This window comes from Panthera onca, chromosome C2 (assembly GCF_046562875.1).
Source record: "Panthera onca isolate mPanOnc1 chromosome C2, mPanOnc1 haplotype 2, whole genome shotgun sequence".
Taxonomy (NCBI): Eukaryota; Metazoa; Chordata; class Mammalia; order Carnivora; family Felidae; genus Panthera; species Panthera onca.
Genome location: NC_138347.1, coordinates 59,263,044 through 59,289,019, shown reverse-complemented (window position 1 = coordinate 59,289,019; position 25,976 = coordinate 59,263,044). Strand labels below are relative to the sequence as shown.

The following is a 25,976-nucleotide window of genomic DNA, read 5'->3' as shown; positions in this document are numbered from 1 at the left end:
AGTGGCTGAATGGATTAAAAAAACAAAATCCAACTGCATGCTGCCTGTGAGACTCACTTCAGCTTTCAGGATACACATAAGCTGAATGTGATGAGATGGGAAAAGATATTCCACACAAATGGAAACCAAAGGAGGGCAGGGGTGACTATGCTTATATCAGATAAATAGATTTTAAGATAAAAATCTTAATAAGAGACAAAGAAGGTCATTATTTCATGATAAAGGGGTCAGTTCTTAAGAGGATATAACAATTATAAATATGTATGCCCCTAAATATATTAAGCCAATACTAACATATCTGAAATACAGCAATACAATAATTATAAGAGACCTCAATACCCAACTTAGGGTATTGTAATACCCTTAGGAAATTAAAAGGAAACACTGAACCTGAACTACACTGTGGCCTAAATGGACCTTACAGACATATACAGAACATTACATCCAGCAGCAGCATACACATTCTTTTCAAATGTACACGGAGTATTATCCAAGATAGATCACAAATTAAGGCAAAAACAAGTCTTGTCAAATTTAAGACGTTTGATCATATCAACTATCTTTTCCAACATGGTGGTATGAGACTAGAAATTGATAACAAGAGGAAAATTGGAAAACTCACAAATACCTGGAAATTAAATGCACACTCCAGAACCAATAATATGTAAAAGAATAAATCAAAAGGGAAATAAAAAAGTATATTGAAGCAAGTGAAAATGGAAACACAATGTACCAAGACTCTTAAGGAGCAGCAAAAGAAGTTCCAAAAGGGAAGAGAGAAAACAATAACCGTCGTATTCACTGGTGGAAAGCTGCAAACTTTCCCCTAAGATCAGGAGAAGACAAGAATGCCCACTTTTGCTACTTCTATTTAACATCATACCAGAAGTTCTACCAGGACAATTAAGCAAAGAAAAGAAATAAAACATATCCAAATTGCAGAGGAAGACACAGAACTATCTGTTCACCTAAGACATGATGTTATATATGGAAATTCCTAAGCATACTACCAAGCCCCACCCCCAATACAATTAGGGCTGATAAACAAATTCAGCTAAGTTGCAGAATACAAAATCAAAAGCAATATACAGAAATTAGTTGTATTTCTATACATTAGCAATGAACAACCTGGAAAGGAAATTAAGAAAACAGTTCCATTTACAATAGTATCAAAAAGAATAAGATATTGAGGAATAAATTTAGCCAAGGAGTTGCAAGACGTATACACTGAAAACTAAAACATTGCTGAAAGGAAGTAAAAAAAGATATAAATAAATGGAAAGATTTCTTATATTCATGGATTAGAGACAATATTGATAAAACAGCAATACTCCTCAAAGAGATTTACATATTTAATGCAATCACTATCAAAATCCCAATGGCCTTTCCTGGCAGAAATGGAAAATCCTCTAATTCATGTGGAATTTCAAGAGACCCCAAATAATAAAACCAATATTGAAATATGAGAATAACTGACATTCACAATTTTAAAACTTCCTACAAAGCAGGGGCACCTGGGTGGCTCAGACGGTTAAGAGTCCAACTTCAGCTCAGGTCATGATCTCAGTGTTCATGAGTTTGAGCCTGGCATCAGGGTCTCTGCTGACAGCTCAGAGCCTGGAGCCTACTTCCGATTCTGTGTCTCCCTCTCTGCCCCTCCCCCACTCACCGGGAGCTCTCTCTCTGGCAAAAATAAACAAACATTAAAAAAAAAAAAAAAACCTTCCTACAAAGCTTTAATGATCTAAACCATTTGGTATTGCCCACAGCATAGGCATGCAGATCAATGGAAAATAATTTAGAGTCCACAGATAAAACCATCCTTTTATGGCTCATTAATTTTCAACAAAAGTGCCAAGACAAAATGGGGGTAAGAATAATCTCTCCAACAAGTGAAGAAACTGGATCACCACCTGCAAAAGAATGAAGCTGGATCTTTTTTTTTTTTTTTTTAATTTAAAAAAAAAATTTTTTTAACGTTTATTTATTTTTGAGACAGAGAGAGACACAGCATGAACGGGGGAGGGGCAGAGAGAGAGGGAGACAAAGAATCTGAAGCAGGCTCCAGGCTCTGAGCCATCAGCCCAGAGCCCGGCGCGGGGCTCGAACTCACGGACCGCGAGATCGTGACCTGAGCTGCAGTCGGACGCTTAACCGACTGAGCCACCCAGGCGCCCCTGAAGCTGGATCTTTATCTGACCCCATATTCAAAAAATAACCCCAAGTTAAACTCCTCCTCCTCCTCAGTGTGTTGTCATCAAAGTCATACATCATCAGTTCATTTAAGTTCTGCGAAATTTGACTAAACCATTCTAAAAGAATTCAAAGTTTATGTATTTTTTGAGACTGTATTATAAACTGTATCTCTACCATTTAAAGTTGTATATTGAAGAATAGTTCAGAATAATTTTTTGGCAATATTCTCATGTGCTGTGAAAAGATTAAGTATATTTGTTCCTTTAAGAAATAATGTTATTGAGGCACCTTGGTGGCTCAGTTGGTTGAGTGTCCAACCGTTTATTTCAGCTCAGGTCAGGATCCCAGGGTCATGGGATCAAGCCCCACACTGGGCTCCGTGCTGAGCATGGAGCCTGCTTAATATTCTCTCTTTCTCCCTTAGCCGCTCACACACACACACACACACACACACACACACACTTTAAAAACATAAGATACATTTTTAAAAAGATAAAATTTTAAAACAAGGGAAGAATGCTATCAGAAAATTTTTGAGCATCATAAGGTCCATAAAAACAAATAATGCTCTAAAATGATGACATCCAATATCTTATTTGTCATCCAGGAGGGATGGTGTCTACTTGAAACGTGGCCAATCAGTTGAGATGTAAGATGTGGCAAACTGTCTTGGGAGATGTGCTGAGGATATGTACAACTGGCCTGCACACATTCCTGCAATGGTAGGAATGAAAAATGGCACTATTAGTTTGGAAGAGTATTAGTTTTCTAGGGCTGCCTCAATAAAGGACCAGAATCTAAGTGGCTGAAACAACAGAAATGACTGTGTCACAGTTCTGAAGGCTAGAATTCCAAGATCATGGTGTCAGCAGGGTGGGTTCTTTCTGAGAGCTATTCGAGACAGATTTTTCCATGCTATCTTTGTTCAGTTTTGAGGCCCTGGCTAGAGGCAGTTAGTTCCCCCTCTGGAGCACTTGATTAAGTCCCCATCCCAACCACTTCCTTATGAGGGATCCCACTCCAGAGTGCTATCCAACATGCACCTACCCTGATAGCCCCAGGACCCAAACCTAGACCACTAGGGAGAGTCCTTGTTCTCTGGATCCCATGAAATCATTCCAATTAGCCAATGCATGGGAACCCAGGACACCAAGTGAACTCCACTCCATCTGCCATACAAAAGCTTCTCCCTACAGTTCTCACTATTACCAGAACAGAACCTGGTTCATCCTCTGTGTGGCCAAGCATGGCAGCCATCTTTCATTTGGAATTATAGATAGTTTGCCTTTCATCTACCTGAGTGTCATTGTGTTGTGTCCCATCATCAAAAAAAAATCTTTGATCTTATAAAACATTGGCACTGTGGGCAAGATTGCATGGCCACAACTGCTTACTCTTGCATAGCTTCTTGGGGGTCTGCTCTTGCCTTACTAATTTATTCCAAATCACCAGGAGAACAGCTTGGGGAGTGTTGCCTGTTGGTAAGCTTGTGCTTTAACTTGCAGCTTGCTGCTGTGTCTGCTGGTGGTTTCCATGTGTCTCCTTACCCAAATCTTCTTGGTGTTGGAGGATTAAGAAAAAACAAACAGTCCTAAATGGCTAGACTCCACTTCCTGGATACAATTAGTGCAATAGGAGCAATAGGCCACATGGGTCACACTTTCCAGGTCCAACCTTAAGTTGTGTTTTCAGTCTGCTGTAGACTGTGTATTTGTGTCTCCCTCACCCCAATTTTTGTATTGAAGCCTGTTTTTCCAGTGTGATGGCATTTGGAGGTGGAGACTTTGGGAGCTGATTAGGTTATAAGGACATAGCCTTCGTGAGTGGGAGGAACGTCCAGAGAAACCGCAGAGAGCTAGCTCATCCTTTCTACCATATGAGGACATAATGAAAAATTGGTCTACGAACTAGCAAGCAGATTCTCAGCAGACACCAAATGTGTTTGGCGTCTTGTTCTTAGACTTCCCAACTCTAGAATTGCAAGAAATAAATTTCTATTGTTTATAAGTCACCCAGTCTATGGTGTTTTGTTGTAGTAGCCTGAAGAGACTAAAATAGGGGCATACACACTCTGATGCAATAAGCAATCAGTTTAAATTAATCAATTAATTAATAAGTAAATAAATTATGTCACAAATTAAGTTAGACAAAACAGGATGTTATGGCCTTTAATTAAAACAGTTAATATGGCTCAATGTAGGTTAAAATAGGTCCTTTAATGATTGAAACATTCTATAAGACCTAATCAATAATTACGTGATTATTCCCACTGGGCCCCCATTTGACACCTCAATTGCACCTGTTCTAAAACATGCAAAGAATAAATGGTGCCTCAGGGTAGCTTATTGCAACCTTAGTGCCAGTGCTGCATCCATTAAAACCCACATGCCCCAAATACAACATTATTAAAATTAGTAATGACATCTGATACGTTTTATTCAGTGCGTATTTCAGCAGTCTTTGAGTTTGCCGTCATCTCTAAAGGGGCACAATACACCTCTACTGGACTGCCCTTGGATGATCTCAGCAGCCCTGCTGTCACACTCAGGCTTTGCAGGCAGGATTTTAACTGCATCCACCTTTCCCCACAAACACAAATATGATATTACATTAATAACATTTTCATCCAAGGAGTTTTGTTTAAGATACTCACTAAGGACATACAAGTCCAACAACTTTTAATCCCTTTTGGGTTCTGGAGGCAACAGATTCTCATTTACTAATTTTACTTAATCTCCCTGATGCTGCTAAAAACAAATGACCTTACATTAACACTCATCCCCAATAAAAGGCAACTGTTTAGGGCAACTTATGTACTCAAATACCCCAAATAATCAAGATTAAAACTGACGTAGAGATCAATGGGTCAATTTTAATACAGTTCTTAATTAAAAAAAAATATTGTCTAGGTCCATTTTTAAGGCTCTGTCTAGAGGAGTCAGTTCCCCTTCCTGAGCAACTGATTAAATCATTTCCCACACCAATTTCCCTTATCTGGGCTTTCCCAGTTCAGGCCCCAGGACTAAGTACCAGACAACTAGGAACAGGCCCATATACAGTTATGCACAGGAACCTGGAAAAGTATTCAAGTTAGCCTTTCTGGGAGCCCTTCAAACCTAACTCCACCCCACTTTCCATGCATTTGCTGCATTCTACAGCTCTAGCTTGGTGTTACACTGTCTATGAGGGCCCTGTGTGGTCCTCTGTGGCAGTCTTCTCTTTTTTGGAGCTGTAAGTAAGAAAGAGTTCTGCTTCTCATCTATTCAAATGTTTTTTGTGTTGTGTCTCACCATCAAATGAATCTTGAAATCTTCTAGAGCAAGAAGAAAGAATGTGTTCCTTGCTTCTCTCTTAGCTTCTGGTGGTGTGCTGGAAATCTTTGAAGTTCATTGGCTTGTGGAGGGTGTGCCTTGATCTCTGCCTTCATTTCTACATGGCATTCTCCATGTGTGTATGTGTCCAATTTCCCTCTTTTTGTAACGACACCAGTCATTGGATTAGGGTTTAACCTAATCCTGTGGCCTCATCGTAACTAATTAGATCTGCAATGACCCTGATCAAAATAAGGTCACATTTGAGTAAATGAGGGTTAGAATTTCAACAGAACACAATTCAACATAATAGGAAGCCTTCATTAATCCACACATTATCTCTATCCTATCTGTGGCCATCAATTTTAATTTTTTGGTATGTACCCAAGAAAGTAAAGGCCTAAGTAAAGCAAAAGATATGTACAAAACACAAATGTTCACAGAAGCTTTAATTGTATTATTCTTGAAATGGAAAATCCAAGTACACAGCAAAATAGATGAATAAATTATGGCATGGTCAGACCAAAGAACAACTACGTGGCATTATAAAAATAAACCATAGAAAGAATTTCATTTTTATGGAGTTCAAAAACTGGCAAAATGGTGATAGAAGTCAGAGTAGAGTTTCTCTCTCGGGAAGGGATATTGACAGAGAAGGAACAGGAAGGAAACTTCTTGAAGAGTGGAAATGGTCTTACCTTGGTTTTGGAGGTGACTATCTAGGTGCATACACGGAAAAATTCATGAAGCTATCCACTAAAGGTTTGTGCATTTTACCATGTGTAATTTATGCTTCCCAAAATGCTACTTTCTAAATGAATTGCTACATAATTCATTTTGTCACTTCAGTACTTTGCAAGAACCAATGAATTATAGGTGTTGGGTTTTTTTCTTTATCACTCAACAAAACTCAGCAACATTTCCCGTTCGTGGCTAGTCCGTGGCTAACCGCTCCAAATGCATACTCAAGGGAGAATGTCAGTTTTGAGGGTACTGATCTCCATCAATATCATGGTGTCTGGTAAGTCTTATGCTGTGACATTTTTTTGCAAAAAGTAAAGATATTTTCAGTAGTGACAAGGAGGCCCTTTAGCCACTCGTAAAATGGTTTGTAATTTGTCCTAGTGGCAGTGATAAATTTGTTTATCATCCAGTAAACCTTCTGATCTACCGTATGTCAATGGTGCAATGACTAGTTGTCCGGCTGAGTCCAGAGTAATGTGGAGGCCCCTGAAATGGAGTGAAACTGAACTTGTGTGACTAGATAGATGTAGTGTTTCCTCCAGTGTTTCGGTGTGCACTTTTATTGTCTCTGAATTCTCGTTTTTTGGACCTTATGTTTGTTTGTGTGATTATTGTTTCTCCTTTGATATTTCTAGTATTTCCAGCTCACAGGCTAAGAAAGAAACCCTAACTTTCTATTTGGGATTTTTAAATTTTAAAATAGAGGCAAAAAGTATATGGGGAAAATTTGTTTCAGAAAACAAGGATCAGAGAACATAAGAATATAGTAATGATTATCGATTCAAAGTCTCTGATTTCAACCTCACACCAGAACAAACGGAATGTTATCCCAAAGCATGAACAGTAGAACAAATGAGTGGAGGAGATAAAATTAAAGCAGACTCAGGCAGGTGGAAACAAACTTTTGAATCCGTCCTGTCTTTCCTTCCGATGATCTGAAAGAAGTTCCAAAACATATTGAGCAACACTGGCTTCCACATTTCCATATATGTCCAGTTAAGTGTGAGGAAAACCAGTTCTTTAGAGAAAGAAAGATGGGAATCTAGGGCCAGGAAAGATGAAAGAAATTGGGAGGGAGGGAGGGAGGAACATTTGGGAAGAACTCAGAAGACAGTCAATAGCAGATTTGACTCATGAAAAATCACTAGAGAAATACTTACATGTGGCAGGAAACAGATGGCAACAAAAAGATGTAATTGAAAAGAGTAATTAAACATGTTCATGTAATTGACTCCATTACATATTTGGAGGGGAAAAACCGCAACATTAAAACATGTATTTGATAAAATTAAACATCCATTTAGTATAAAAAGGTGTTTGTTTGTTTGTTTGTTTGTTTTTTGCTGTTTGTATTTTAAGACTTAATTTTTTTCAGTGCAATTTTATGTTTACAGCAAAATTGAGAGGAAGGGGCAGAGATTTCCCATATACCTCACCTCCTAACCCCACCCAGGCACAGCTTCTATTTCATTATCAACATCCCCTCCAGAGTGTTACGTTTGTTACAAGTGATGAACCTACCCTGACACATAATCATCACCCCAAGGCCATAGTTTACATAGGGTTCATTTCTCGGTCTTGGGCATTCTATAGGTTTGAACAAAAGTACAATGGCCTGTATCCATTACTATAGTACCATACAGAGTAGTTTAACAGCTCTAAAAGTCCTCTGTGTTCTGTGTATTTATCCTCCCTCCCCTCTAAACCATGGCAACTGCTCATCTTTTTGGAGCCTCCACAGTTTCTGCCTTTTAATGAATATTTTATAGTTGGAATTATATGGTATGTAGCCTTTTCATAGGCTTTTTTCACTTAGTAATAGGTATTTCAGTTTCCTCTTTGTCTTTTCATGGCTTTATAGGTCATTCTTTTTAGCAATGAACAATATTCTGTCGTCTGCATAATTCTAATTTATTAAAGCCATTTACCTACTGAAGGGCATCTTGGTTGTTTCCAAGTGTTGGCAACTAAGAATAAAATTGTTATTAACATCTGTGTGGGGGACTTTGTGGAGACATAATTTTCAACCTAACTGGGTAAATACCAAGGAGTGCTTTTGCTGGATCGTTTTGTAAGAGTGTGTTCAGTTTTTTTTTTTTTTTTTTAAATACTTATTTATTTTTGAGACAGAGAGAGACAGAGCATGAACAGGGGAGGGCCAGAGAGAGAGGGAGACACAGAATCTGAAACAGGCTCCAGGCTCTGAGCTGTCAGCAGAGAGCCCGACGTGGGGCTCGAACTCACGGACCGTGAGATCATGACCTGAGCCGAAGTCGGACACTTAACCGACTGAGCCACCCAGGCGCCCCGAGTGTGTTCAGTTTTTTAAGAACTTGTCAAACTGTATTCCAAAGTTGCTGTAGCATTTTGCATTCCCACCAGCAATCAGTGAGTCCATGTTGCTTCCTATACTTGCCAGCATTTGGTATTATTAGTGGTGTAGATTTTGGCCATTCCTTGTGAATTACTGTCACTCATTTCACTTCTATATAAATATACTCTATCCAATTAAACATATATAAATATATTTATATAGTTACATATTAAATATCTATATACTATATACAACATAAATATATATTCAAAGAATATATTATTGCTCTTATTATTTTGAATAAAATGTCTGTTGGATCAATTAAGAAAAAGAAAGAGAAAGCTTTTATTTTACATTCTCTTATTCATTCTCCAATTGTCTTTCTTCATTAATGTAGTTCTGAATTTCTGACTTATATTATTTCCTTCTCCTTGAAGGACTCTTAACATTTCTTACAAGGCAGGTCTACTGGAAGCAACTTCCCCCAATTTTTGTTTGTTTGAGAAAGTCTTTTATTTCCCTTTCACTTTTGAAGGGTAACTTTGTAGGATACAGAATTCTAGGGTAGTGGGTTTTTTTATTAACATTTTTAATATTTTATTTCATTCTCTCTTTGCATGGTTTCTTAGGAGAAGTTGGATATAATTCTCATCTTTATTTTTCTATGAGGTGTTTTATTTCTCTGGAGTTTTCTCAGATTTTTTTTATCTTTGATTTTCTATAGTTTGAATATGATATGCCAGGTCAAGTTTATTTCCCTCAGATTTTTTCTTGTTTTGTATTTTCCCAGCTTCCTGGAACTTTATTTAGTATCTTATAGTAACTTGGAGAAACTCTAAGTCATTGTTTCAAAAATTTCCTCTATTTTTTTTCTCTCATTCTTCTTTCTTTTGATTTTTCTATTACACATGTTTTACACATTTTGGTAGTTGTCCCACAGTCCTTGGATACCTGTTGTGTTTTTTTTTTAATTGTTTATTCTTTTTTTCAGTTTTGGAGGTTTCTATTGATATATTCTCTAGCTTAGAGATTCCTTCCTCAGCCATATCCAGACTATTAATAAGGTCATCAAAGACATTCTTCATTTCTGTTAATGTTTTTGATTTAATTTTGCCAATTTTGCCTCATGTATTTTGAAGCTGTTACTAGGTATAGAGCCATATCTTGTTTCATTGTACCATTGTTTTACTTTATTGTACCTTGAAGGTATCATGGTTTTTACAAGTTGAAGGTATGCCAAACGTGCATTGAGTACATCTATCAGCACCATTTTTCCAACAGCATTTGCTCACTTTGTGTCTCTGTGTCACATTTTGGTAATTCTTGAAATATTTGAAGCTTTATCAGTACATTATATTTGTTGTGGTGATCTGTGATCAGTGATATTATGTAATTGTTTTGTGGTGTCACTAATCATGTCCATATGAGATGGTGGATGTAAGTGATACGTGTGTGTGTGTGTGTGTGTGTGTGTGTGTGTGTGTGTGTTTTGGCTCTTCCCCCATCTCTGTCTCCCTCTCATCAAGCCTCCCTCACACAACAATATTGATAGGTCTCCATAAGACACAACAATATTGATATTAGGCTAATAAATGACCCAATGACCTCTAAGTACTCAAGTGAAAGGAGGAGTTGCATATTTCTCACTTGAAATCAAAAGTTAGAAATGATTCATAAGCTTCGCGAGGAAGGCATGTTGAAAGCTGAGACGGGTCAAAAGCTAGGCCTCTTGTGCCAGCAGTTAGCCAGGTTATGAATGTGAAGGAAAAGTTCCTGAAGGAAATGAAAGTGCTATTCTCATGAACGCACTAATGATAAGGAAGTGAAACAACTTATTGCTGATAAGGAGAAAGTTTCAGTGATCTTGAAAGAAGACCCACACAGCTACAACATTTCCTGAAGCCAAAGCCTAATGCACAGCAAGGCCCTAACTCTCCTTGATTCTATGGAAACTGAAGGAGGTGAGGAAGCTGTGAAAGAAAAGTTGGAAGCTAGCAGAGGTTGGTTCATGAGGTTTAAAGAAAGAAACTGTCTCCATAACACAAAAGAGCAAGGTGAAGCAGCAGGTGCTGTTGTAGAAGCTGGAGCAAGTTATCCGGAAGATGTAGCTGAGATAATGCATGAAGGTGACTACACTAGGGGCACCTGAGTTGCTCAGTGGGTTAAGCATCCGATGTTGGCTCAGATCATGATCTCATGGTTTGTGAGTTTGAGCCCCATGTCGGGCATGTGCTGACAGCTCAGAGCCCGGAGCCTGCTTCAGATTCTGTGTCTCCCTCTCTGCCCACCCCTGTTTGTGCTCTGTCTCTCAAAAATGAATAAGTGTTAAAAAAAAAAGTGACTACACTACAGAACAGATTTTTAAAGAGACGAAATGGTCTTATATTGTAAGAAGATGTCATGACTTTCTGAAATTCTCCCTTTCTTGTATCCTGTATGTTTGTTTTTTGCTATAGTTTTCCAGTTTTAATAAGCAGTGAATCAATGAGTAAATTGAACTCTTTTGTATTATCCTAATCTGCCTAGCTATTTTTGGAGGAGTGGGGTGTGGGGGAAGCATATATTTCTTGTTTGTGTTTTAATTTTCCTTTTATTTCTTTAAACATCCTCACCACATTTATTTCATGCCCAGTGTTTCATGATTCTACTATCTGAAGTTCTGAATCTTATTCTTCTCTTTAGGAATAACAGATGGCAGCTAATAAAAATAATATTATTTGACTTTATGGTTCCTTGTTTCTTCCTGTGTTTTGTAATTTTGAAATGTCAGCTCAAAATTGTGTGGCTTTGAGTCTGAAAACTGGTTTGAACATAAAAACCTGGCGAAGGATCATGATTTTCCATTATCACAACTAACCCCAGTTCTTACTCACTGCTATGGACTGAATGTGTCCTCCAAAACTCTTATGTCAAAACCCAATCTCCAATGGGATGTCCTTTGGAGGTGGAGCCTTTGGGAGGTAACTTTGTCATGAGGATAGAGCTCTCAGATTAGTACCTTTATAAGAAGAGACCCAAGAGAGCCTGCTTTTTCTCTTTCTCTCTCCCTCTGCCACTCCATGTGAGAATACAGTGAGAAGACAGCTGTCTACAAGCCAGGAAGTGGGCTTTCATTGGACATCATGTCTGCTAGTACTTTGATCTTAGACTTCCAGCTTCTAGAACTGTGAGATAAAGTGTTTGTTATTACGCCATTCTTTGGTATTTTTGTTGCAGGAAGCAAAACTGATGTAAGACACCCATTTATCCTTGATTTATCCTTGATCTGGCCATATAAGGCAAACCATACCATCTTTGGCTGCCCTTCTCTCTTACCCTTAAGAACGTTAAGATTTATCTGGCTTTTGCCACAGATCTTTCAGGTCAGAGCCTCTTGGTTGTCATTCTGGCCTCGCTACTGTTTATGATTATGTACTTTGCCCCTGACTATTAAGTGCTGTCACCTTGTCTTGGTATTGCAGAATCCTATCACCCTCTCTGTGGCCAGCCCCACACTTTCCCACAGATGATGGGAACCTCCCTAGATAGTGTGCATGGATATCAGCAGTCTGGTGATTTGGGAGAAGGCCCACAACCCTGAGCACTTCAGGGAATTTCCCTCGTGTAAATAAAAAGGAGGGTTTCAGAATTCTGTCTGCTTTTGTGGGATGGAGAGAAGACACAGAATCCTAAGACTTCCACCTCAAAAGGAACCTCGGGAATGGAGAAGGTACCTCCTTAGGAAAGGTCTGAGAGACCTCCCAGAATCTCCAGCTGGGCTGACAGGTGAATATCTTTTTCTGAAGAAACCAGGCAGTAAAGATGGCGGGGGTGGGGGGTGGGGCGGTGGGTGGGAGGGGTGGGGGGTGGTGACAGTTCCTTCAAGTGTGAAGACACGAGCAATGCAAACCTTTCAAAACATTCAAGGAAACATGACATCACTAAAAGAACAATATCAAGCCCCAGTGGCTGATCTCAAAGCAATGGAGCTCTGCATGCCTGACAAAGAATTCAAAAATAGTTTACTTAAGGAAGCTCAGGAGAACACAGTTTGACCCCTAAATAGAATCTAGAAAACAATCTATGAGCAAAGGGAGTGTTCAAAAAAAGAGGTAGAAATCATGTAAAGGACACAATGGCAAATTTTATGCAAAGACTACACTGAAAAATTCAATCAAGAGTTCCAACAGCAGAGTCATCAAGCAGAAGAAATAATTAGTGAACACAAAGACATACTTTGAAATCATCCAGTCAGAGATAAAAAACAAACCAGCAGAAAGAATGGAAGTGAGGGAAGAAAGTCTCGGGATGTTATGAAACACCAACAAACCAAGCAATATAGGCATTACTGGAGCCCCAGATAAGCATAAAAGAAAGGAGCAGAAAGCTTATGCAAAGTACTAATGAGAGGCAATCTCCTAAATCTGTGGGGAATGAACATCCAGATCCATGAAGACCACAGAACTTGACTGACTGTAAAGAAATCTGCACTAAGACACATTACAATCAAATAGAAAAGAGAAATTTTTGAAAGCAGCAGAGGAAAAGTGAGTGGTCGTATATAAAGGATGCCCAGATTTCTCAGCACAGACCTTGCAGACCCAGAGAGTGGGATGATACCTTCAAAGTGCTGAAAGAAAAATCCAGCCATGGAAATCCTTCACTTGGAAAACCAGAAATAAAGGTGAGGTAAAGACTTTCCTAGAAAAAACAAGAAGCTGACAGACTTCATCAGTACTAAACCTAGCTTACGAGAAATTCTAAAGGGAGCACTTCAAATTGAAATAAGAGGATGCTGGGCCACTTAGGTGGCTCAGTCGGTAAGGTGTACGACCCTTGCGTTTGTCTCAGGTCATGATCTCTTGGTCGTGGGGTCGAGCCCAGATTGGACTCGTGGTGACAGTGTGGAGCCAGGTTGGGATTCTCTCTCTATTCCTCTCACTCTGCACCACCCCAATTGAACTCTCCCAAAAACAAATAAAGTGAAAATAAATAAATAAATAAATGAAATGAAATGAGAGGGTGCTACCCAGCAACATGGTGACATATGTAGAGTAAAACACATTGGTAAAGGCCTATATATAATTAAATTCAGAATAATGTAATCCCATAATGGTGGTGTGTGAATTACTTTTAACACTAGTACACATGCTTAAAAAAACTTCTAAAATAATTATAGCTATAATAATCTGTTAGTGAATACACAAGTTAAAAATATGTAAATTGTGACATCGGTAAAATAAAATGAGGGAGGAGATGTAAAAATATTGAGTATTATATGCAATAAAATTACACTGTAATCAGCTTAAAGTAAGTATAAGGTGTTGTACATATGCCTCATAGTTACCACAAAGAAAAACATTTTGTAGATACAAAAAGATATAGAAAAAGAAATCAAATCATACTGCAAAAAAAAAAAAAATCATCAAATCACAAAGGAAGCCAGCAAGAGAGGAAGAAAGGAATAACAGAACTTCAAAACAGTCAGAAAACAATGAACACAATAGCGATAGTACGTACTTACTTTCCTATCAGTTGTCTTAATATAAATATAGGGGCACCTGGGTGGCTTAGTTGGTTGAGCATCTGACTTTAGCTCAGGTCATGATATCGTGGTTTGGGAGTTGGAACCCCATATCGGGAGCCTGTTTGGATCCTCTGTCCTCCTCTCTCTGCCCCTCCCCTGCTTGTTCTCTCTCTCTCTCTCTCTCTATCTTTTTCTTTCAAAAATAAATAAACATTTAAAAAATTAAATGGACTAAATTCTCCAATCACATGTATATAGTGGACAAATGGATAAAAAACCAAGATTCAACAATATGCCACCTACAAGAGACTGACTTTAGCCAAGAATATACGCAGGCTGAAAGTGAATGGATGGAAAAAGGTGTTCCAGGGAAAGAAAAACCAAAAGAAGGTAAGGATAGCTATATTTAACATTAGAGAAAATAGACTTTAAGTCAAAAACTGTAACTAAAGACAGAGATCTTCACTCTCTAAAGGTAAAGAAGTCATTTCATCAAAAGAATTTAACATTTGTAAATATTTATGCATCCAACATCAGAGCACCTAAATATATAGAGCAGATATTAACAGACCTGAAGAAGAAATAGAAAACAATACAGCATTTACAGGGAACTGTAACAACCCACACTGAAAAATGAACAGATGATTCCAAATAAAACCAATAAGGAAACAATGGACTTGAACAACACTGTAGGCCAAATGGCCCAACAGACATGTATAGAACATTCTTTCCAACAATAGCAGAATACATTCTTCTCAAGCACACACAGAATATTCCACAGGATAAATCATAATTTTAAAAAAATTGTTGTGTTTTACTTCATACAGATCTTTTCAGAACCCAGATTTGAAGTAGATTAGGACTAATCTGATTGTCAGAAAAGTCTTTGATTGTCAGAAAGTCTAAGGGAAGGAATGCATGCGGGTCCCAGGAAGGATGGAATTAGAAACTTTAGCTAGTTTCTTTCTCTCTCTCTCTCTCTCTCTCTCTCTGCTTCTGCTTCATTCTTTCCAGGATAGATGCATTAGTCAGCAGTCCTCAGGGAAACAGAATAATGGCGAGAGAAGGGAGAGACAGGAGAGAGGAAGGGAGGGGAAAGAGAGAGACTTTTTAATGAATTGGTTCACATGATTGTAGAGGCTTGGCAAGTCCAGAATCAGCAGGCTGGGCAAGCGGCTGGACAGCCAGGAAGAGGAGCAGTTTGAGCCTGAAAGCAGACTGCTATAGAACTTCCCTTTCCCAGCAAGTCAGTCTTTTTTTAAATAACACCTTCAACTGTTTGGACAAGGCTTACACACGTTATGGAAGGTAATTTCCTTTACTGAAAGTCTATCTATTTAAATGTTAGAATCTTATCTAAAAAAATACCTTCACAGAAACATCGAGAATTGTGTTTAACTAAATATATCTAGGAACCATGGCCTCACCAAGTAGACACATAAATTTAGTGATCACTGTAAGAAAAGGGGAGGAAAAGAAGAATGGACTATTCTCAATCTGGTTCCAAAATTCTCGTGAAAGTACTCTCATTTGTGCAGCTGGGTGAGGTGCCCACCAGTGTACTGAACAAATTTAATCAGGGGGTGGATCTGGAGAAAACACTATACTCAGTCCCCTTCATGTGAGGTACCCATGATGCAACAATTCACTGTGGTTAGGAGAGTGGAGGCAGGGTTACCCTGGAGAAAATTATTGTCTAGTACAGAGCAAGGTGTCTCATAAATGGGAAATCATTGATGAAGAGCTTATGGCATAATTTTCAAATGTTAACATGGTTTTCAACATAATGACGGAATAACTTTTAGTTCCTGTTTTGTAAATCTTTTTTGTGGAATTTAATTACAAATAACTGATTGTCTATCATAGTGTATGTAAGATGTGGATAAACAGTGCCTTGCACTCCATTTAAGTCTCTAAAATTGGTTTCATTCACTTTTCTCTCAATATTTTCTAGCTTCAACAAACAGTTCACTTATGGACAGACAACAGAGAAGTTTCATACTCCCTGTGGAAGGTAATATGATTTTTAATTTTTTTCTAGAGGTCAGTGCTAAAGGGAAAAGTGTTGAACTTTCTCAGGAACAGAGTTGATGGTCTGGTCACGGGGCTGTCCTGAGCCCGGATGAAGAGTATGATGGTCTGAGTGCTGAGGTGTGAGGGACCCTGAATGACCCCGGGCGTCCTCCCCCCGGGCAGTGCACATTCCATCTGAGGATTATGGAGCTCTCCCTGTCAGGCACTGTGCTAGGCCATGTGGGGAACACGGGGACAAACAAGAGTAGCTAGAGCCCCACAGCGCCCTAAGGGGCTCATTTCGCGGGGGAGCCCAGATGTCAGCACAGATGGCATTTGACGGAGGAGATGAGCACTCACATCAAGTGTGCTGGGAGTGTAGAGGAGAAGGCGAAGCAGCAAGGCTCTGAGAAGGCTTCACGGCAGGGGCAGCGTGTGAAATGGCTCTTAGGGGAAGAGGAGCGTTTTCGTGGACAAAGAGTGGTCTGTAGGCCACCCCAGTCTGCAGGAACGATGTGAGGAAAGACCCAGATATGCAGCGGTGCTTGGTGTTTTCTTTGCGAAGTGTGGGGGCGACTGAGAGGTGATAAGATGGCAAAGTGAGTCCATCTGCAAAAGAGGGCTTTCAAAGGTAACACAAGGACATGTAAGTGCTGTCTTCAGGCGGGGAGAGGTCTCTGAGGGGTGTTAGATGGAGGGGATCACACCCGTGTCCCAGAATCCTGGACCTGCTGCAAGGTCAGGTGTGAACCGAAGAGGGGAGAGATTTGAGACGGACACAGACATCAGGAGACTTCTGCAGGAATCCAGGTGTGTGGTGATGGGGTCGTAATCTAAGATCTGGCAGCGAGGACAGAAAGGAAAAGCCCAAAATCTCATAGGGATTGGTCTGTGTGCAGAAGGGCTGGAGGAGACTGGAGGAGAGTCATAGACACAGGATGCAGAAAAGCTGGAAGGTGACTGCTGGTTCTGGAGCCAATAGGAGAATCCACCCGCTATTCCCCTGTGATGCAGGAGGTGAAATCTCGGTAGCTGATCACAGGGCTGTGAGGAGATTATATTTGTTAGACAGGTGCCAACCCCACTGAGTGTGGGGGAGTGACTGGTCACTGGTAAATTATCGCAACAGGTGTGAATAGAGAAAGAGAAGGATTAAGAAAGGGTGAGTAACAGGAATCACAGAAGTCCCATCACAGGTGAAGGGGGATTGCTGGAGGGTCCTAGAGCAGAGGAAGGTGAAAGAACAGAGATTGTCCATGGTGCTTGGGATCCTCACCCTGGGAGCCACTTCTCTGGAGACGGTGCCCCTGTTAAAAATGCATATGATTATTTGATTAGCTAGTAATTTCCTTTTAAAGAAGAGACTCAGATCTTGAGAATAAATAGCAGGCAAAATATTAAAACCTTAGACTGTTCACAAGCAGAAGTGCAAACCCCTGAGAACACAAAAAATTCACAACGTGTTCTCCACCACCCTCTTCCCTATTTGATTTCATCTTCAGTATCTTGTTTTTGGGCACATGGATGTTCACCCACACCCCCTCTAGCTGTTCTCTAAGCAGGTAACTTTTTGCTTGTCTCCAACCTTGGCCAAGGCTCATTTTCACTGTGTACACGGGGTGCCACTTGTAGTGGTGAATGGATCATGGATTTCACTGCCCTCTCAGATCTGTTTTAAAATCTGCCCACCACCCCCCATTGAGGTACATGGGTGGCTCAGTCAGTTAAGCATCTGACTCTTGATTTAGGCTCAGGTCATGATTTGATGGTCATGAGTCAAGCCCCATCTGGGTTCCATGCTGGGCTGGGTGTGGAGCCTACTTAAGTTTCTCTCCCTCTCTTTCCCTCAGCCACTCTCTCGAAAATAAATAATAAGTAAATAAGTAAATAAATAAATAAGTAAATAAATAAATAAATAAATAAATAAAATATGTAAGTAAGTAAATATCCTCTCTTGCTTCCTGTAGTTATGGGATCTTGATGGTCTGTGAAATGCGAGGGCATGAGTCCATCATCACAGAAGAGGCAGGATACACCAAAAAAGGAGAGGAGGGATCTCAAATGAGAGTTTAGCACCCACAAGCTCCATGCACAAAACAATTTTGCCCCATCACGCTAGTTCTGCTCAATGTAAAGTGATGAGCTCCTTGCCAGTCAGCTGGGTTACAGGTGCATGGACCTTGACTTCCTTAATCCTGTCTCAGCAAACCCCTCCCAGTCAGGGACCCATTATGTTGTATGTCGCAGAGCTTAATTTTGACTTTAAAGTTGGACAAAAGGAGTGAATTTATGAAATTCTTGTAATTTGAATATAGAGACGCAATCTGTGTTCAGAGTTCACAGTTGAACTGTTTGGCAGTGTACGTGTGACTCAATAGGAAGGAAGGAAGGAAGATCTGTTGATTTTACTGATTGTGATTCTCCAAATAAAATATTAGCTTTAAAAATGTCCAGATTGGTCAACATGAATGCCATCTTATGTTTTTAATGATTATGTTTGCCCAAATTGCCACTCTTAGGGGTAAGCATTTTGTTCTGATATTACTGATTTATTCTCTCTCATTAATACTTAGGAGGAGAGGGGTGGGTGGGTGGCTCACTTGGTTAAGCATCTGACTTCAGCTCAGGTCATGATTTTGCGGTTCGTGAGTTCAAGCCCTGCATCAGGCTCTGTGCTGACAGCTCAGAGCTTGTAGTCTGCTTCAGATTTTCTCTCTGTCCCTCCCCCCACTCACACTCTCTCTCAAAAATAAATGAACTTTAAACAAATTTTTTAAAAAATTCTAGGTGGAGAAAACCAAATCATCAGTTTTTCTAGTTTCTATCCTAGTAAGCATGAGTTACAAGATAAATCTAGTAGTCTCTATGACAAAAAGATTAGATTTAGATGATTTTGTCCGTTAATTCATATTGTGTTTTCTTGTTTGTTTCTTACATATCAAAGCCTGTGAATCAATGTACAAATGCTTAAAATATTACACTGAAAATAGGTATAGCTTATCTAAGACCACAGTATAAAGGAGAAAATGGGTTCATCTTTGGATTTGTTTTAATGTGTTGTATGCGTTTTGCACATGTTTAATTTTTTATGTAAGCCTAATATTTTTGGAATAAGGTTACCAGCAAAGTCATGTTCTAATATACTTTAAATATTATGTCATAGAAAATTTAACATGGATTTCTTTTTCAACTTTTTCTTCATCATTCGCTTTGTGCGTGTGTTCAGCTAACACTTCCCTGTCTGAACCTGTGGATACAAAGGCTGTGCTCTCTTGCCCTCCGATCACCCAGAAAGCTGTGCTGGTAACAATAAGATGGGAAATAATCCTCAGAGACAAGCCTTCCTGCACCAGAGCCTACAGGAGAGATACAAATGAGACCAGGGCCATAAACTGTAGTGACGAGACAATATCCTGGGACTCCAGACCTGATTGGAATCCCGCCCTTCAGATCAATCCAGTGGCCATCACTCATGATGGATATTACAGGTGTGAAGTGGTCACAACTCATGGACATTTCTATCATGGATATCACCTGAAAGTGTTAGGTAAGGAGCATCGTATATTGTGGGATGTCAGATAACCAGATTTGGACTGAAACAGATGTCTCTCTCTATTCCATATCCGTGTGTTAAGACTGAAGCATTTTCCCCTGCATCTCTGCAGTGCCCCCCGACGTGACCCTGTTTCAACTTGAGAATGGAACTATCGTGTGTAGGGCAGCTGCAGGGAAGCCAGCGGCGCAGATCTCCTGGACCCCAGGGGGAGATTGTCACACTGTGGAAGAGCCACTGGGCAATGACACAGTGACCGTCCAGAGTTCGTGCCGCTGGGAGGACCACCGGGTATCTAAGGTGTCCTGCTCTGTGTCCCATCTGACTGGCAACAGGAGTCTGTCCATTGAGAGGAATTCAGGTTAGTAATTCCAGCTTTTGTATGATGATTTCATTCCTTCAGAAAAGCTATGGAAGAATGAAAAAGGAGTGTATGGTCAATTTCACTCAAGGATAATCTCTCCAGCCCCTCTTTTATGTCCTTCTTCTCCACCATTCAGAATTATGTCCAGAAGACTAATGCAGAAGTTTGTTTTAAGAAGCCATATTTTAAATGATGTTTACTTTTTAATAATTATACTAAAAATAATTTAATAATTTAAATTATTAAATGTAATTATTTCTGTTCTGTGCAAGTAGTAACTTGCCTTGAGTAGTGAATGTACTATTAAAATAATACTTATGGTTTTAGGAGAAGGATAAAGTGTATTTTTAAGTGAATATTTATGCTTTTTAAGAAGGATCCAGTCACTCATAAGTTTTCTTCACAATTTTTTTTGGTAGGATTTTATTTTCCAGGTTCTTCTATAATTTCTTAGCTATAGTATAATAACCTCAATGATCAATTTCAAGTTTACTCTAGGTACTTCTTAATTGTCACTAAACTCACTGACAAAATTAGGAAACTCCTCTTAATGCTATTTTCACATGGTCAAATGTATAGATAATCCATCTGTTCCTTTTTTTTTTTTTTGGAAAACATCCCTTCTTGAGTTTTTACACACTCTTGTTCCAATCTGGCCTGCTGGGTCACTAGACCTGCTGCACAGATATTGTCCTGGACACTTTCCTTCCCTCGGTTCGTCCTCTGCTTGATTCCATGTCTGTTTAATTGAGTTTCTTCTGCCTTCCTGACATTTGCTAGTTTTAATGTCTTTGTTTTAGGTATGAAGCTTTTCTTTACTCTGGTAATCCTTGGTTCTCCAATCATTTCAGAGTGAGCATTCAAAACTGAGCTGATTGGAAGCTATGCTGTCTGTGGGTGGTCCTGCCAACCAGTTGGCATCAATAGGCAGAAAGAGGGAAAATGAACTTCTCTTTTCTAATGACGGATTCTTTAATTACCTGAAGGTCTTATCTCCGAGTCTGTTCAGGTTCTGCAGAAAATAAGTCTCCAGTCTATTGTCTTAGTGGTATAAGGCTGACTGTTAGTGTTATGGGAGCAGGGAAATAGAGGGAAGTGTGTGTGTGTGTGTGTGTGTGTGTGTGTGTGTGTGTGTGTGACAGAGAGAGACAGAGACAGAGAGAGAGAGAGACTGTTCAGAACTCAGCCTTTTCTTTAGCATCTCTCTTTAGTCTGGCACTTCATCTCCACCCTCCACTGTCTGGATCCTTGACTCTGGATTCTCTCTAGTTCACTTTTTCTGGGTCACACTTCCTGTTTCCTGCTGTTTGCGGAAGGCCGCACAGGGTGCGAGTGGACTGGGCAGCCTACCTCTTCTCAATACAGACCTTCAAAGAAGCTTCCAACTGTTAGCTCACACTTCACCTCCCACGTACCCCTTCTTATACATTTAGCCCTTCCTGTTCTGGAGTCTTCTAGATGTTCTGTGGGCACTAAGATCCTTCTGTTATTCCACCCTAAAGGACTTGCCTTCTTCTGTTCATGTTTCACCTTAAAACAAGTTGAAATATCTCATCTGCTTGTCTTCCACCATGTTCTCTTTGTCTTGGCGAGTCTATACTTAAAAAAATTACCTACTGATATTTTAGTCAGTTTTAAGAAGGAAGAAGAGAAGAACCCATGTCTTTAAACCACCACTTTCCAATATCCATTCGTAAAGTGATTTAAAAAAGGATTTTAGCAGTATTTCCTGAGAAGAGTAACTGTGCCCTGGTTGTGTATGAAATTCGACCACCTGGTGATACCATATGCTGTCCTACTTATAGAACCTCAGGGTTGAAGGACTGTCTGGTCCACTCCCAGCCAGTGCAGGGTCTCCTTCCTGTCTCACTTGGAGGGCAGATCTTCAACCTCTGAGGTTACACTTCTAATGAAAGACGGTGCATTAGTTTTCAAGAGGGGGTTTCAAAATGTTGTTGTTGATTTTAACTGCAAAGAGATGTTTATTTTCAAATAAAATACAGAGAAATGCAATGTGTCAAAACAAACTGTTGAAGGAAGACAGAGGGACTGGACGGCAGGCTGCTTAGTTTCCACTCACCTCCCTCTGCTGGGGGACCCATTCAGGGAACAGCAGGAGCCAGGTCTTAAAATCACTGCCTCTCAGAGCTGGCAATTCCTTTGGTGACTTCTTCTGTTGTCAGACTGAGTTTTATATGGCTGACAGCGTTTAATACATGATGGAAATTTGCCTCCATGCATTCAGTCAGTTTCAAGGCCCTGGAAGAACAGTGACCTCAGAACTAGGTTATTTTTCCAACTACCTCCATTACAACTCCCCATTTATTTCTAAATTGTGGAGATGAGAAACATCCTGCTATTACTATTACCAAGAAATCTACTTTCCATATCTGTCCTATATGAATTCACCAGTCATGAATCCTTAAAGCCGCAAAATCCTGACTTAGGATGACGTCTTGCCAGAAACCTTAGGATCAGAACAGATAAAGCAACTTTATTATAACCATTATTTGGACTCTTAATGGCTCAGAAATGTTTACAATAAAATCACAGAAGTGAATTTCATGAACTATGAGACATCCTTGAAACAGTATATATGTACATATATATGTGTATATCTGTATACACATATATATTATACTTTTATGTATATATATATATATATTTATTTTCAATAAACTTTAGTTTTTAGTGCAGTATTAGGTTCATAGCAAAATTGAGTGGAAATCACAGAGTTCCCAAATAACCTCTGCCCCACTACATTCACACCCTCCTCCCCTGCCTCCATCACTTATGCCACCCGGGTACATTTGGAATAGTCGATGAGCCAACGTTAACACAACATTATCACTCAAAGTACATAGTTTAATTAAGGGTCACCCTAGGTGTACCTTCTGTGAGTTTTAGGAACTATGCAGATGGCAGGGATCCCCCATTGTAGTTTCACACAGAGTAGTTTCATTGTCCTAAAAGTCCTCCAGGCTTCACCTATTCCTTCCTCCCTTCACCCTAACCTCTAACAACCCCTGAAATTTTCACTGTCTCCATAGTTTTGCCTTTTCCAGAATGTCACATACATGGAATCATACAGAACGTAGCATTCTCAGAGTGGCTTCTTTCACTTAGTAAGATGCATTTAATTTCTTCTGTGTCTTTTCATGTCTTGGCAGCTCATTTCTTGGTAGTGCTAAATAATATTCCCTTGTCTGGATGCACCACAGTTAAACCATGTATTTTTTTGTGTCTATATTTACAGGAGACAAGTTACCACAAAAATTTGTTGTATGTATCACCTTCTTTATTTTGATTACTTTGGTCATTGTGGGATCCATTTGCCTTTTGAAAATCGATGTCTGCAGGTATTGACTAATGTTTTTTCTTCCACAGCTTTATTAAGCCAGAAGGGGTCAGAAATAGGGAACTGACAGGTGAAATTAATATGCTAACATCAACTTCCCATAGTCAAAAAGCATGTCCTAAATGTGTTAGATTTGGACTACTCTAAATGACAGGAGGGATTTTGCTTGGTCACTTAGGCATGCAAGCACAGTGATTTAGTCCATTTAAGACAGGATCTTGGGAGAGATAGTGTATACTAAATTTCTAAACCAGTAAATAGTAATTCATTTTATGTCACATATTTTCCATATATTAGGCTTCTGTTTCATAATTCCACTTCCTTTTCCAAAATCTGGAATTAACTTGTCTACATGTATTAACCAAAAGCATCATTCTTATTTCTGGTAGTTCAGGTCTGATTTTATGTATTCTATCAAATATGAATCACACTTGTCAATAGTATATTGTTTTGTTTTCCCATTTTTAAGTAAATAATGATGTTTCCTTCATTCACTCCAGCTTATTTTTATATTTTGCAGAGAATACTAATTAAAAAAACAGAAGTTACTTCAGTTGTTGAGGAGGTAAGATAACATTAAAAAGAATATTTGCAAACTTTTAAGCCATAAAGTCAAAATATAGCTACATAATTTTTAATTTGCATTATATTAGTATTTTAATTGGAAAGTAAAAATTCTAATTTTATAATGCTCATAGTCAGGCATACTTATTTTGTTAATTATCTACCATGTACTATTTATATGTACCCTAAACCATATTTTCATTTCAAGAACTGTATGTTACAAAACACAGAATGTTTGCCTCATTTAGACTATAATCTTTGGAGAAAATGATTTGGTTTTTCCTTCCCTATGAAACCATCTCTAATCCTTGACTTCCCTTTCTCAATACTATCATCATTTTCCTCTTACCTGGGCTTAAATCTTATCCTGCTCCAAATCTCATAACTAGTAGCTTACCAAGTCTTTGACCCTCTCCTTTGAAATACCTTTCATATTACTTCATTTCTTCTCCATTTCCACTTTCACACAATCTTTTTCGTTTGACACTGAGACCTACATAATCAACAATTTTTTTGATAAAATAATAGAAAAGAGTCTTTCTCTTATGTCCATGTAAGCCTAGAGATGCAAATACAAGCACTATTGATAGAAACTAAAGCTGTGGACACCAGTTAGGAAAACGTAGGAAATTAGTGACTTCTGGCTTTTGTGAATGGATTTTTGACTTTGAGTTCTTTCTTAGGATGAAATGCAATCCTATGGCAGCTACACAGAGAAGAGCAATCTATGACACTGTGAGCAGAGTGAGGAGGTCTCAGGTGTTACAAAACGAAGTTGATGGGCTGTGTCTCCATACTTCATAAGTTACTTGAATCTAGCACCAGAACAAATGAATAAAGAAACAGTAAAGCTACTCTTTTGATTTTCTTAGAATTCTAGAATGCAAAATATAATCAGTCTTTGAGATCTTTTAAAACAACACAGGCAGAGCTATTGCGTTCATTTGAATGGTTACAAAAATTCCATTTTATGGTTATGTGAAAATTTAGTTAACCATAGGCCTAATTATGGACATTTAGATGATTTAAATTTTGTTTGTTTTGCTATTATAAACAATACCACATAGATATATCTCTTTGCATTTGCTTGAGTATATTTGTACAATAATTCCCTTGGGAGGAATTAGAAATTCCTTGAGGGGAATTGTGCATTTTCATTATTGACTGATGTGTCAAGTTGTATCAATTTACATTCCTTTCAACTGTATTTGATTCTGTCTTTTTCTATACCATTACTTTTATATCTGCAAGATTGCCACTTTTTGTTTTTAATCAACCAGTTAATAAATATGATGTCAGAGTATAATAAGAATCACACTATTTAACAAAACCGGATTTATGTTTTTGTCATTTTTGTGGGAAAGAGCAGGAATGAGAGAGGGAACACATGTGAGCAATTTGTATTCTGAATGCATTCTATGGCTATAGAGATATTGGTAACTAATACCTAACATTTTTGCAGATGTGATAAATTGAAAATGTGTATTTTTATGGTGTACATTTTATTGTGAGGTATTGAGCAAGTAACAGATTTTCATTGACTAAATAAGCAGCTAAATATGCATTATGAAGAATTTGGGTATCCATAAAATATGGTGCATGTGATAAGAGGATAGCTAATGGATGACATGACCTTGCCCTATTATTTAGGTGGAATACAGTATTAATCATGTGTACATTGTTTATAATATTTTCAAAAAATTTTTAATTTTGAAAATTTATGAAAAAAACAGTCTGCTTCTCCATGGCAGGAAAAACATTAAACATTTTCACCATGGTAGGGGCTCCTGGTTGGTTCGGTCAATTAAGCATCCAACTCTTGACTTTTGCTCAGATCATGATCTCACGATTTGTGGGATCAAGCCTCATGCACTGTCACTGCAGATCCTGCTTGGGATTCTCTCTCCCCCTCCCTCTGTCCTTCCCCCTACATGTGTACCTACACTCTCTCTTTCTCTTTCTCTCTCAGAATAAATGGATAAACTTTTTTCATCATGGTAGAAATTAAAACGAAATCCATTCATTTTTCAGTTTTGCCATTTGAAACACTTAA

General features: G+C 38.8%; 1 protein-coding gene and 1 long non-coding RNA gene across 3 annotated transcripts; both read left to right on the top strand.

The window, feature by feature from the left end:
- The first annotated feature begins 6,421 nt into the window (after positions 1-6,421).
- LOC132675719 (cell surface glycoprotein CD200 receptor 1-like) lies at positions 6,422-23,543 on the top strand. 2 transcript variants are annotated; one of them, XM_078452998.2, is made up of 5 exons: positions 6,422-6,528; positions 16,026-16,085; positions 19,311-19,631; positions 19,750-19,998; positions 23,258-23,543. In XM_078452998.2, exons 1-5 carry the CDS (start codon positions 6,465-6,467, stop codon positions 23,365-23,367), a joined length of 804 nt encoding a protein of 267 aa, XP_078309124.1. In that variant the 5' UTR covers positions 6,422-6,464; the 3' UTR covers positions 23,368-23,543. The 2 variants fall into 2 exon arrangements, with proteins under 2 accessions (XP_078309124.1, XP_078309125.1); XM_078452999.2 differs by lacking the exon at positions 16,026-16,085 and having other exon boundaries at positions 6,442-6,528.
- A 204-nt stretch (positions 23,544-23,747) lies between these two features.
- On the top strand, positions 23,748-24,777 carry LOC132677094 (uncharacterized). The gene is made up of 2 exons (XR_009609201.2): positions 23,748-23,924; positions 24,607-24,777. It is a non-coding gene; the product is annotated as an uncharacterized LOC132677094 (long non-coding RNA).
- Positions 24,778-25,976: the final 1,199 nt, after the last annotated feature.